This window comes from Conger conger, chromosome 14, assembly GCF_963514075.1.
Source record: "Conger conger chromosome 14, fConCon1.1, whole genome shotgun sequence".
Lineage (NCBI taxonomy): Eukaryota > Metazoa > Chordata > Actinopteri > Anguilliformes > Congridae > Conger > Conger conger.
In genome coordinates, this window is record NC_083773.1 from 1,478,685 (window position 1) to 1,493,200 (window position 14,516).

Here is a 14,516-nt window from a genome sequence, read left to right on the forward strand (position 1 = left end):
ATTTGCAGTGTTCAGGTTATATTTTAGCATTCCATAAACCTATCCTCACTCATCCGAAATCGCGCACTCACTCACTCACTCACTCACTCACTCACTCACTCACTCACTCACTCACTCACTCACTCACTCACTCACTCACTCACTCACTCACTCACTCACTCACTCACTCACTCACTCACTCACTCACTCACTCACTCACTCACTCACTCACTCACTCACTCACACTCACACACACACACACACACACACACACACACACACACTCACTCAAACACACACACACACACACACACTCACTCACATACACACACACAGGCGCGCGCACACACAAACACACACACACGCAGCAACACACGCACACACACACACACACACATACACACACAGGCGCACACACACACCACCCAGCACAGAAACATCTCTGCCTGTCAGAAGGCTTGTGTAACTATTCTGGTCAGAATGCTGTCATTTGTCCATTTCTCCCTTTTTTGCATTTCCGCCGGCACACGATGTTCTTCCCAAATGCAGGATTCAAACTATACCTCTTATTGCAAAACTTCCAAACAGTATTTTTGCTCATTACAACTGCTCTCACACACGCTCTCAGAAACAGGATTGCCATCAAATCTTTGTAATGTTATCATTATGTTTTCAAATCGATTCACATTTACAACACACAGCAGTAGGAATCAGTCCTGAACTGTAAACCAGAGCCAGGAATAGTTCTCTGAACAGTAAAAATGATTAAAAATCATTTTAATGACATATTGACATGGGATAAGACCAACACATATTGGAAAAGACAAGCAGTGAAGTGGCTATTCAGAATAGGTGTACACGGGTGAAGACCCAGGTAATAGTGACGCTGAAATGTGTTGTGAAATCAGGTGCTAGTACAGTAATGTATGATCAGGCTAAGTGCTAGTACAGTAATGTATGATCAGGCTAACTGCTAGTACAGTAATGTATGATCAGGCTAAGTGCTAGTACAGTAATGCATGATCAGGCTAAGTGCTAGTACAGTAATGTATGATCAGGCTAAGTGCTAGTACAGTAATGTATGATCAGGCTAAGTGCTAGTACAGTAATGTATGATCAGGCTAACTGCTAGTACAGTAATGTATGATCAGGCTAAGTGCTAGTACAGTAATGTATGATCAGGCTAAGTGCTAGTACAGTAATGTATGATCAGGCTAACTGCTAGTACAGTAATGTATGATCAGGCTAAGTGCTAGTACAGTAATGTATGATCAGGCTAACTGCTAGTACAGTAATGTATGATCAGGCTAACTGCTAGTACAGTAATGTATGATCAGGCTAAGTGCTAGTACAGTAATGTATGATCAGGCTAACTGCTAGTACAGTAATGTATGATCAGGCTAACTGCTAGTACAGTAATGTATGATCAGGCTAAGTGCTAGTACAGTAATGTATGATCAGGCTAAGTGCTAGTACAGTAATGTATGATCAGGCTAAGTGCTAGTACAGTAATGTATGATCAGGCTAACTGCTAGTACAGTAATGTATGATCAGGCTAACTGCTAGTACAGTAATGTATGATCAGGCTAAGTGCTAGTACAGTAATGTATGATCAGGCTAACTGCTAGTACAGTAATGTATGATCAGGCTAAGTGCTAGTACAGTAATGTATGATCAGGCTAACTGCTAGTACAGTAATGTATGATCAGGCTAAGTGCTAGTACAGTAATGTATGATCAGGCTAAGTGCTAGTACAGCCTTTCTGTAACACAGCATACAGATTCTGACAGTCTGTTTCCACCGCAGACTCTTTGACGTTTGACGGACGCGCTAACGTGCTAACCTCCGGGTGCGTTGGTCCTATTGTGATTGAAACGTCATTGGTTTTGGCAGGACGGTATTAGCGGAGGTTATCTGACAGGTACGCTCAGCCCTCGGGCAAAGGTCAGAGGTCAGAGGTCAGAGGTCAGCGCGCACTGAGCGTGCTTTTCGGAAGCGCCGCGTGGCGGAGGGCGAAGGTTCGAGAGCGCGGCGCTGAGGCGGCTAACGGAGGGCCCGTCCCCGGGGCCGACCGCGGCGGAGCGTGATCGCTTTACGCTCGCCGCTCTGATCCGACCTGCGCTGCTGTGACCTTTGACCCTGCGACGCTGTGGTGCATGTTTACCTGCTCGGCGCTGCCAAGCAGAACTGCCGCTGGGTGTGTGTGTGTGTGTGTGTGTGCTGTGTGTGTGTGTGTGTGTGTGGGTGTACTGTGTGTATGCATTTGTGTGTGTGCTGCATGTGAGAGTGTGTATATTGTGTGGGTGTGTGTATGTGTGTACTGTGTGTGTGTGTGTGTACCGCGTGTGTGGGTGTGTGTACTGTGTGTGAGATTGTGCATGCAAGTGTGTGTGAGAGTGTGTGTCTGTGGTGTGTGAGTTTTCTGTGCTATTATTTTTCCTGACTTTTTTTAATCAGAAAAAGTGCACAATGATTTTGCAATAACTGTCTGAACACCTGGTTTCATAACTATAGTTGTGAGCACCCCCCAACTAGCTCTAAACGCTCCTCCTGCAAGACCTCACCAGGAACCAAAATGGCTATAGGAACTATAGGAACCATGGAAACATGGCAACACACTGTAACCGTAGAAACCACAGCAAGACACTGTAACCATAGGAACTAAAGCAACACACTGTAACTATAGGAACCACAGCAACACACCATAACTACAGGAACCACAGCAACACACCGTAACTACAGGAACCACAGCAACACACCGTAACCGTAGGAACCACAGCAACACACCATAACTGTAGGAACCACAGCAACACACCGTGACTACAGGAACCACAGCAACACACCGTAACCGTAGGAACCACAGCAACACACCGTAACCATAGGAACCACAGCAACACACCGTAACCGTAGGAACCACAGCAACACACCGTAACCGTAGGAACCACAGCAACACTCCATAACCGTAGGAACCACAGCAACACACTGTAACCGTAGGAACCACAGCAACACTCTGTAACCGTAGGAACACGGCCACATACCATAACAAAGACTCCCCATCATCAGGCTGTAATCCGCACAGAAACAGTAACAAACACTTTGGAAAGAACAAAAACATCTCTTTCAGACCTCCATACAATCCAGCTGTCACCATCTTGAAATTGACAGTGACCAGCTGTTCCAAAACATTGCTTGAGCTGGTCAAACCATGTTGAGCGTGGAGCTCGTCTCAAACGCTCAACCAGCTGTTTCAAAACACAGCTTCATCAAGGCCTGCATGCGATATTCTTCCCCCTACCCAGTCTCCAGGAAAAGTAGTTCCAGCGCAGATGAGTCCTCCTGCAGCACTGAGGGCAGTACAGTGCCTCATCGGCCCAGAGCAACCACCACTCAGGTTCCACCTCCCCCAGCTCATAATGAGGGCAACGTGAACACACTTCAGCAGCGCTGTGTTCATCTCCACCACAGACGGCTTACATCAGCCGCGCGTCTTCGCTGTGACGGATCTCTAACGATCTTCATTATGGTTTTATTTAGTAAATACCCTCTTCCCCACAATGCACTTCACTGGACGCCGGTCGTCTTAACGCCGCTATGGGCTCTGAGTAAGGCCGGAAGAAGCCCGGGTCGTTATTGGAAAAGCGATCGCGTTTTTATTTGCGATGTTGCCGCACGTCGTGTTTATTGAGCTATTAAGAGCGCTAGGTAAAGCGCTCGCAAATGAAATGTTGTCATTACGAAAACGTTTTTTTCCCCCCCCCGTGACATTTGGACTGGCGGAATCCGGTGTGAAATCCCTGCACCTTCCCGCCGAATAAAGAATAACGAGCACTGTCGAACGAAGGAAAATCACATCTGCTCGTCGCAAATCTTTCATCTCCACCAATTATGCGTGACAGCTGTGTGCGCGCGCGTGTGTGTGTGTGTGTGTGCGCGAAAAGTTCTCCAACTAACACAATCATCACCATGGGAGCGTTTTTTTTTTTTTTCCAGATACGATTAATCTTGCAGCGCCTTTTATGAAAAGTTCTTCATATTTGGCAATTACATGCACATATTTAAATGCCCATGGTCTCATTAGGAAACAACAGAAACTCAAGCTGTCGATACCCGTGAAAAACATGACAGAAAGCTGATGATGGCAACAGTGTCATGGGAACGCAGGCAGACACACGGCACGTACGATGAAAAAGATGTTGAGCTGATAAGATAATTATCCACAGAGTGGGAGATTACTGGAAATAAGACACAGAGCAGAACCAGCTGGCAGCAGGCCTGTATGTAGACATACATTTTCCCCTTTCCTCCATGTGTGTTAGAAGCTCTCACTCCTCCATGTGTGTTAGAAGCTCTCACTCCTCTATGTGTGTTAAGAAGCTCTCACTCCTCCATGTTGTGTGTTAGAAGCTCTCGCTCCTCCATGTTGTGTGTTAGAAGCTCTCACTCCTCCATGTTGTGTGTTAGAACTCCTAATTTCTCCATGTTGTGTTTTAGAAGCTCTGATTTCCCCATGTTGTGAGTTGTGAGAATGTCTCTGCTTACCCTCCTTTGATGTAGTCCAGGAAGGTGGACTCAGACTCCACTGAGAACGACAGGAGTGTCACCTTAAAAATGGGGAGAGAGGAAGGGAGGAGTAAGAAGAGAGAAAGAAAGAGAGACAGACAGAAAGGGGGGAGGAAAGAAGACAGAGAGAGATGAAGGGAGAGATAGAGAGATAGAGAAATAAAATTGACAAACAACACACACAAAGTCACAGCACGTCTTGTCTAATTACCTGAGGAGGGAAGGGTATCTTAATGACTAATCAGTTTTTTATCTCGCCGTTGGGGTAAATTACATCCCAGCGTTTCCCGCTGATATGGCAATCACACGTGATAGACTGATAGCGGCGTGCAGGAGTCAAAAGCTAATCGCGGCACATTGTTGTCCAAGAACATCCTCACCGCAGGAAGGACACGAGCGAATCACCGTCTCCGGTGTTAAAATCCAAGCAAATTACAGCAGACCCGGGTCAAACACGGAGTACTTTCGCTTGATCTTGAAATGAATCATATTTCACTTGTTTGTGATGTGTGCAGTCAAACCAATCATTTAAAGGGTCCTTCCGAAATGAAGGTCCAAAGGTTGTATCACCTCCACTGACGGGCTTTGTGATGAAAATCTTTAAAGGATGCTGGCAAAAGAGAAAATAAATATACCGTTCTGATACTAACGTCATACCAAGATCACACAACCGATTGTCAAAGCCAGTCTAATCAGTTACCTAATCAACCAATGTAATCAGTCATTTAGATTCCTAAAAAAATCTGGAAATATTAGAGTTGGTCAACAGCAGGACGATACCATGCCCTAAAGCTCAGTGCCAGAGAGAGGAGAGACGGGTCCAAAGCAAACATCGCAATCCACAACACACACAGAGAAGATACTGTACGAAAAGAGTCCATCTTTTTACAAATAACACATTTTCATCTTAAAGACGACTGAAAAACCCAGACAGAAAAAATTATTTCAATCAGCATGATGTCTTAATATGGGCAACAATTATTTCAGAATTATTATTTTCAGAATTTACATTATTTTGACGCTGTCTTGCGTTGTACCCCTATCTACATAAATGAGCACAGAAAACTACAATAATAAGCACAGGAAGAAAATAAAAAGTTATTTTGGTCTGGGGCGGCGTGTACTCACTGTTCCAGAATTGACATACTTCTTTTTCTTAATTTTCTTTTTAGGATTCATCACCTGTAAGGAGGGAAATAAAGAAGAGTGATTACAAACCCATTCACAGGCAACTCAAAGAAATTTAATTATCTTCATTGTCTCTCCAAACTTCTTTATCGGATGCAAAATTACCCCAGAAAATGAAGGGAATAGTGCCTGAAGGGGAAATGGGAGACTAACTGGTACTTTTCTCAAGCAGGGATCCTGTCAAAGTTATGAGTTATAAATAATCCTTGCTTATAAATAATAAAGGCAACTGCCAAATCTTCTATAACACAATACACCTCCCTCGCCCTCAAAACATAATCATAATTATTACATTGATAGACAATTAAGTCCGGACAGGGTGAAGCTTTTTGTGTTATTTTTATGCAGTTAACAGTGTTTTTTATTATTACAGCCTTCTGAAGTTGTCATGGCAGCAGTGTCCATTAAAGTGCAAAGAATATAAAGACAAAGACATCATGTCTTCCATCCGCTCAGTCCACACCTACAGCATCTGCAACGGCGTCCGAGTCAGAAAACACGCCGTGATATCAGATCAGAAACAATCCAGAATTACAGAGTGGGGAGTTGGCAGAGAGATCTGCCATACTTGCATACACGGAGCAGAGCCACGCAGGTAACATAGCACTCAATCAGAAACCTATCTCTAGACCTCCTCAGTTCTCCTGGTGTCGCCAGCTGCTTCTTTTCACACCAGAGACTACAACCGAGCTCACAGAGTGGAGTCAGAGGAGGACCTTTCACATGCAGCTGATGGCCACAGACACCTGATGGACCAGCAGGGGTTGACTGAGGGATAGTGCTGAAAGGCGGACCCCTCCCTGATTCAGCAGCCAACGAAATCCCCAGCCGTGCACAGAGCTACCTGGCATAGTCACTGTGACCAGAATTCAATGCAAGAGTCTGTTTTCCCATTCCCAATTCCAGAGATCCATGTGAAACACAGCTACTATACTGCAAGAAATGTCCATCTTGACAAGCATTTTAGTCATGTAACAAGACTTTTTTTTCATCTCACTCATGTAGAAAATATTAAGTTACTGTTTGCTTAACAAGCAAAGTTTTCTTACTTCATTGGCAAATACCGAAAGCAATCAAAACTGTGTCACCGCACTGGCAATAGTTTTGTGTTATTTAGCAAAAAGATTGGAAGCCTAAATATAAGACTGACTTATGCGTTGTTTATTGTAATACTGGGAGAACACTGAGTGCTTATTTTCTGCAGAGAAAGAACACAGACACAGACACCCAACAATGCCGTCTGACACGGGAATACCACGCAGCGCATCAGACTTTATTTTAAAGAAGCGTTTGGGGTTTTGGACGCTGGCTCTGTGGCATTTGGCAGGCCGCCTCCTGTGCGCACGTCACAGATTTTGGCGGGCTTGTGGCACCTGGCACCCAGGAGAAATGACAGGATCAAAAACAAACAAGTGCTTCTGCTAAAAGTATAAAATATGGCACTTTTTACGACCAAAGAATAAGGATCGATACTTTAGAAATCAGATAAGTAGTAGGGATTACCTATGACCTAATATACGTTTCCCACACATCCACCTACAGACGCATAGGGAAATGAGCTGGGGGTTAAAATCTGCTGCAAAACTCTCATTAACTGACCTTAATGGGATTAATGTTTTAATGTTTAATGATTCATGTTTTTTTTGTCCCTGAAACATAAATAAAAAATAATTACATGCAATGGTCCTGTGAAGACTCTCTGCAAACTTGTCCAGGCTAAATTAAAATATGTTCTTAATAATCCGTCAGATCAGAGGTTGTGTGGCGTAGTCACAGTGGTTCGGCAAACGTCACATGATTCCAGGCAAATGCATTTTGGGTTTTTATATGCTCCATTTTAACCCCAATGTGCCCCCAACATACCCTAGGGGAGCTGTGCATTCTGGGCACAGCTCTGTTTGTTGCAAAACACCATTTTCAGTGTATAACCCTTTATTAAATAATACATGTGTGGGAGAGAGTTCATACCTTTAGCACTGAGGTGTAAAGCTACCCAAGTCCAAACACAACAAACCTTTGTACCCACTCTCAGATATTGCCACATCAATTATTAAATTCATAATTCTTATTAAATGGAGCAGAAACAACTTACAGGCAATATTGAGCAATAACTTATAACCCCCTCATTCGGGGCATGTTATGCGATTATGGTGGTTAATAAAAAGCAAGAGAGACATGGAGAGTTTTATGACAATAGACAGTAATCTGTCACAATGTGTGTATCACCCTTTCATCAAAATCAGCGCTGTCCACATCAATGACATCGTAAACCACATCAAAAATCTGTGTTCTCAAAATCAACTACATCATAAATCACACCCAAAATTAGCGCTGTCCAAATCAACGACATCATTAAGCACACCCACGCTCCAAAGGTTTCTGGAGAACCTCATTTCATACAAAACCCCAGACACCCTATAACTGCCCAAAGATTCAACCCATACAATCACTGATTAAAAGCGCATTTTCAGTCGTTTAATCAACCACCCAACAAAGTTAACACTTTATGATATACTACAACAAATATGCGTGGTTAGAATGTTCTTAAGTCAACTTAACATTTCAATGCTGATGTCACAATCACAACTACTGGTGACTGAAACCAATGGAATTCTAGAGCACTGACGTTTGAGTTATATATAAATAGTACTGTGCAGTTCAGTTCAGTTCAGTTTTTAACCATGCTGCCTCAATGTAATGTAAGATGTATAGTAGATTTATTTAGGGCCTTTCATTGAATTATTTTTGAAAGAATCTTATCTGGACAGAATGTTATACAGGTGCCTAAGACTTCTGCACAGTACTGTATATAGGAAGGAGGGATGAACAAAAACCAGTGGATGAAAAAGAGAAGCAGCCGTCACCCCGTCAGCCTCCACACTGCACTCTGCAGGGCCCTCTCTCAGTCTCCACACTGCACTCTGCAGGGCCCTCTCTCAGTCTCCACACTGCACTCTGCAGGGCCCTCTCTCAGTCTCCACACTGCACTCTGCAGGGCCCTCTCTCAGTCTCCACACTGCACTCTGCAGGGCCCTCTCTCAGCTCAGCCTCCACACTGCACTCTGCAGGACCCTCTCTCAGCTCAGCCTCCACACTGCACTCTGCAGGGCCCTCTCTCAGCCTCCACACTGCACTCTGCAGGGCCCTCTCTCAGCCTCCACACTGCACTCTGCAGGGCCCTCTCTCAGCCTCCACACTGCACTCTGCAGGGCCCTCTCTCAGCCTCCACACTGCACTCTGCAGGGCCCTCTCTCAGCCTCCACACTGCACTCTGCAGGGCCCTCTCTCAGCTCAGTCTCCACACTGCAGCTCAGTACAGAGGGGGGGTTTCCCTCAGGTCAGCACAGAGGGGGGGTTTCCCTCAGCTCAGCACTGAGGGGGGGGGGGTTTCCCTCAGCTCAGCACAGAGGGGGGGCTTCAGTAAATCCTGGAGAGATACGCTGGAGGCAGCACTGGGAGCTGTGCTCCTATCCACATCAAACTCAACACCAAACTCAAATGCAAACTCAAATGCGAATGCTTTGTGGTTTTACAGTACTTTCCTCTCTCACAGTGTACTGAAATATCCCAAAGGCCATTTTCTTAAAGGTACAATAGGTAAGACTTTAGTGTTGAATTGTTACAAGCCCATTACAAATCCCTTGCTATCATTGAAAAAGGCTCACCCTCTGCCGGTGTTTATAGTCCTTAAATTCGGGTTTCAAAATATACAGTTGACGGCCGACACTCTGGACCAAAACATCTATAGCGCGACAATAATTCAAGCCCATTGGTTGAAAATTGGTTCCAACTGCCACAGCCAATGGCGTTTCAACGTCAGCGTGTTCACTGAGAAGGGGGAGGGATAAACAGTGTTGTGGTTGAAGGTGTTTGTTGCTGCTATTCCTCTCTTGACCGTTAGAAGTCCAAAATTACCTATTATACCTTTAAGTATAAAATGCATTTTTTCATATTATATAATCATCATATTTAGATATGTGTATCCCTTCTCGCGGTCATGTTTACGGCCCCCTCGCTCTGATAAAAGACTAAATGCTTCGGTTGTTTTCATAAACCTGCAAAACAGACCTTCACCTTCACTCAGGATTTATTTTTCATATTTCATCCTTCCCATCAACCCTCACTTCTGCGAACACTAAGATAAGAACTCCTTCAGCCGGGTGAGCGTTTCTACCTTTGCTCCGAGAGGCTCGTTCTGTTTTCCGTGAGCAATGCTGAACAGCCGGGACGACGTCGTTTTACATGCTTATTGCACGTTAAAAAAACGCTTGAAATGTTGTTTTCACGACACGGTGAATTTTTAGCGGAAGACAAAGCCTATTTATTAATCGCGCCTACATGCTTATTAAACCCCTTTCAGAAAATATGGCCGGCACTTCACAAACAATTTGCCTTCACCTCGCTTAAGAGCTGTGGCGAATGCGTGCCCCACTGCGAGGAACATGAAAGAGCACTGCCGCTGCCAATCACTGTCAAATCCGCCGCAGCCTCCTCCGCAGTGACGAACGCGCGGGCTAATCCAACACGGCACATTCTTTAATGCGCAACTTCAACCCCGCAAACAGTGCTCCCGAATGCGCAAGGAGGTATGGACAATAACTGTGATAATTATCAGCATTTTAAGAAGATGGGTAATACCGCTTCTCAGTGCCAGTAGTCCTGTGCCTTGATAAGAGAAGTTCAGGTGGCAGAACGGTGAGGACATTAACAGAAGCCGATTTCTATTCCACATTTCAGTTTGATACCGCGGGGGAAAGCAGCCAGGTACGGGCTGTAATAAAAGGAAGATCGTTACAGAAAGGGATTATTGATGCACGGAAATAAACTGAAAATACGGTGGCGGGATTTTTTCCCTAAATCATGACTGAGCAGAACATAAAGTTCCAGAGATTCGGGAAACCGGCGAATGCCCGGCCTGCCCCCGCTGCATGCTGGGAATGTAATTAGCGCTCGTGTCAGGCAGGTGTGTTGTGTTGTTTACAGCTGGTCTTGCGGAGCGCACACAGCCGTGAGGGCTCGTCTCAATCCCGCGTAACTCCAGTGATTCATTAGAGAACAACCACTGCACAGCAACGCTGGACTGCCGAAAGGTTGTGGTTTGGTTCAGGCTTGCAGTGTGTTGTGGAAATATTATTACCACCTACACATGGATGTGAAGAGGAAATAATTGTGGAATCCTCGCAATTTTTTTCAAGCACCATCATTCCACCAAGCAGTTGTAAATTTCCTCTTGACTTTTCAGTCCCACTGACCTTCTTACATTACCTTACATCACATTACTGCCGCTTAGCATTCACTATATTACCTTACATTACATTACTGCCATTTAGCATTTGCTAATAGTAAATCAATTTAAGTTACTGTATGTACTGTACCTTCCTGTGTTGGCACGGTGTAGGGTGTGGTGTTAGCGCAGTGTTAGTGTGGTGTTGGCACGGTGTAGGGTGTGGTGTTAGCGCAGTGTTAGTGTGGTGTTAGTGCAGTGTTAGTGGTGTGGTGTTGGTGTGGTGTTGGTGCAGTGTTGTGTGGTGTTGGTGTTGGTGTGGTGTTGGTGCGGTGTTGTGTGGTGTTGGTGTGGTGTTGTGTGGTGTTGGTGTGGTGTTGTGTGGTGTTGGTGTGGTGTTGTGTGGTGTTGGTGTTGGTGTGGTGTTGGTGCGGTGTTGTGTGGTGTTGGTGCGGTGTTGGTGCGGTGTTGGTGTTGTGTGGTGTTGGTGTTGCGAGGTGTTGCGCGGTGTTGGTGTGGTGTTGGTGTGGTGTTGGTGCAGTGTTGTGTGGTGTTGGTGTGGTGTTGGTGCGGTGTTGTGTGGTGTTGGTGTGGTGTTGTGTGGTGTTGGTGTGGTGTTGGTGCAGTGTGGTGTTGGTGTGGTGTTGGTGCGGTGTTGTGTGGTGTTGGTGTGGTGTTGGTGCAGTGTGGTGTTGGTGTTGGTGTGGTGTTGGTGCGGTGTTGGTGTTGTGTGGTGTTGGTGTTGGCGAGGTGTTGCGCGGTGTTGGTGTGGTGTTGGTGCGGTGTTGGTGTAGTGTGGTGTTGCGTGGTGGTGTTGGTGTTGTGTGGTGTTGGTGCGGTGTTGTGTGGTGTTGGTGTTGGTGTGGTGTTGGTGCGGTGTTGTGTGGTGTTGGTGCGGTGTTGGTGCGGTGTTGTGTGGTGTTGGTGTGGTGTTGTGTGGTGTTGGTGTGGTGTTGTGTGGTGTTGGTGTTGTGTGGTGTTGGTGTTGGTGTGGTGTTGGTGCGGTGTTGTGTGGTGTTGGTGCGGTGTTGGTGTTGTGTGGTGTTGGTGTTGGCGAGGTGTTGCGCGGTGTTGGTGTGGTGTTGGTGCGGTGTTGGTGTTGTGTGGTGTTGGTGCGGTGTTGTGTGGTGTTGGTGCGGTGTTGGTGCGGCGTTGTGTGGTGTTGGTGCGGTGTTGGTGCGGTGTTGGTGTTGTGTGGTGTTGGTGTTGGCGAGGTGTTGCGCGGTGTTGGTGTGGTGTTGGTGTGGTGTTGGTGCAGTGTTGTGTGGTGTTGGTGCGGTGTTGTGTGGTGTTGGTGTGGTGTTGTGTGGTGTTGGTGCAGTGTGGTGTTGGTGTGGTGTTGGTGCGGTGTTGTGTGGTGTTGGTGTGGTGTTGTGTGGTGTTGGTGTGGTGTTGGTGTTGGTGCGGTGTTGGTGTAGTGTGGTGTTGCGTGGTGGTGTTGGTGTTGTGTGGTGTTGGTGCAGTGTTAGTGGTGTGGTGTTGGTGTTGTGTGGTGTTGGTGCAGTGTTAGTGGTGTGGTGTTGGTGTAGTGTGGTGTTGGTGCAGTGTGGTGTGGTGTTGGTGTTGTGTGGTGTTGGTGCAGTGTTAGTGGTGTTGTGTGGTGTTGGTGTTGTGTGGTGTTGGTGCAGTGTTAGTGGTGTGGTGTGGTGTTGGTGCAGTGTTGGTGCGGTGTTGCGCGGTGTTGGTGTTGGTGCAGTGGTGTGGTGTTGGTGTTGTGCGGTGTTGGTGCGGTGTTGGTGCGGTGTTGGTGCGGTGTTGTGAGGTGTTGGTGTGGTGTTGGTGCAGTGTTGGTGCGGTGTTGGTGTGGTGTTGTGCAGTGTTGTGCGGTGTTGGTGCGGTGTTGCGCGGCGTTGGTGCAGTGTTGGTGTTGGTGTGCTGTGGTGTGGTGTTGGTGCGGTGTTGGTGTTGGTGTGGTGTTGGTGTAGTGTTGGTGTAGTGTGGTGTTGGTGCAGTGTTGGTGCGGCGTTGGCCCACTGACCTCATACACGTTGAACTGGCTCTGGCCCCGCGCCAGCTCCCGGTAGCTGGTGGTGAACTCCCCGATGAAGTCGTGGCTGCAGAATAAGAAAGTGGTGATGGAGCCAGCGCCCGTCAGGGACCCCTAATGTTTACACGCAGGCTGTGCTACAGAGAGCAGGAGATTCTCAGTAAAATGTGCTACTGTATACTGGGGGGTCCACAGCACCCCCCGCCCCCCACCCTGCTTACCTGCCGTCTCTGTCCCAGTCATACACCTCCACCTTGATGGTCCTGTCAGGACAGGAGAACGGGTCAGATACAGTCCCCTTACGGGGTAGAGCTGTGCAAATGCTTGTCACTGGGGTACTACCCTATAAAACTGTACCCCTGGCCAGCAAGATATCATTCATTTATACCTTTTTTGCTTGGAAAATGTGAGTGTGTGTGTGTGAGAGTGTGTGTGTGTGTGTGTGTGTATTTTTTGAAAGATTTAGGGCTTTTCTTGACAAAGTCGTAGACCTCTAAATATCACATTTTGTACCACAAAATATTTTTCATTGCGACTCCTGGCAAACTTTAAATGGCTCTACCGGGAAAACAAAATGGAGTATGACACATAAGTTTTCAGGAATTTTATCTCATATTTGTCTACTCTACGTTATTCTGAGAATGTAGGTCATCTGCCTCATCTGTCTAGTTTTTGTTACAATACAACTTTTTGTCAGGTTTAGAGTACACCACTTATTGACTATTAATGGGTTTTCCAACCGTCTTGGTGATATCACATTTTTGTATTCCTGAAAATAACAATGATGTTCTCCACACCTGTATGTCTCTCTGTATATAAGAGTCTCCTCAGAGACTATAACATACAGTAATGTAACTTACAGTAATGCAACATAATGTAACAATCTAATGTAATGAGCAACTAATCTTTCACATCTTAATTCAATGTTCAGAAACTTTACTTTGTAATGCCAGGGGGAAAAGAGTCAGCAGTATTACTAAAGTGATGAGATTACTATGGGTCACTTAGGAGGAATACCTCAGGGTTTCAACTCAGTAAACAAAGTTGTGAGCTGCAAAACACATTAAAAAAGCAACACAGTATACACTATAAATTACCTGAGACAGAGCTGTTTAACAAACACTTTTTTAAAAATAAGCAAAACAATGATTTACCAGGGAACAAAAATGCATTATTCTTCATTACTCGGAGTAATTCGTAATTGAATTTCAGTCCTTCGCAGAACGATTTCAAACACAAGGCTTCTGATGAGGCCGGGGTCTGTCGGTCATAAATACTCAATTATGAGCAAACAGAGAGTAAGCCTTTAATCAGATAACTGAAGAATATGATTCTAACACTGTTGTCAGTGCTAATAAAACCATAAAGGCACTTTCATAATGATACAATTTAAGTGCCGTTCTAATATTTGCCTCTCACGCTTGGAGAGATATTTCAGTAAATATGTCCTACCCTCCTCTGTCCAACTGCACATTGAATCCCCAAACTCCACAGACCCACACAGAGTACATTTAATCCCCAAACTCCACAGACCCACACAGAGTACATTTAATCCCCAAACTCCACAGACCCACACAG

The 14,516-nt window shown here is 45.7% G+C and overlaps 1 protein-coding gene across 3 annotated transcripts in view; it reads right to left on the minus strand.

The window, feature by feature from the left end:
- The window catches only part of LOC133109792 (copine-5-like), a 138,743-nt gene that overhangs the window by 21,126 nt on the left and 103,101 nt on the right, over nt 1–14,516 (minus strand). For all 3 annotated transcript variants that reach the window (XM_061219386.1, XM_061219388.1, XM_061219387.1), the window contains 4 exons: nt 13,160–13,201; nt 12,930–13,005; nt 5,668–5,721; nt 4,519–4,580 (listed from right to left, as the gene is read on the minus strand). In XM_061219386.1, the coding sequence (XP_061075370.1) occupies nt 4,519–4,580; nt 5,668–5,721; nt 12,930–13,005; nt 13,160–13,201 (234 nt within the window). The remainder of the gene's footprint in view (nt 1–4,518; nt 4,581–5,667; nt 5,722–12,929; nt 13,006–13,159; nt 13,202–14,516) is intronic.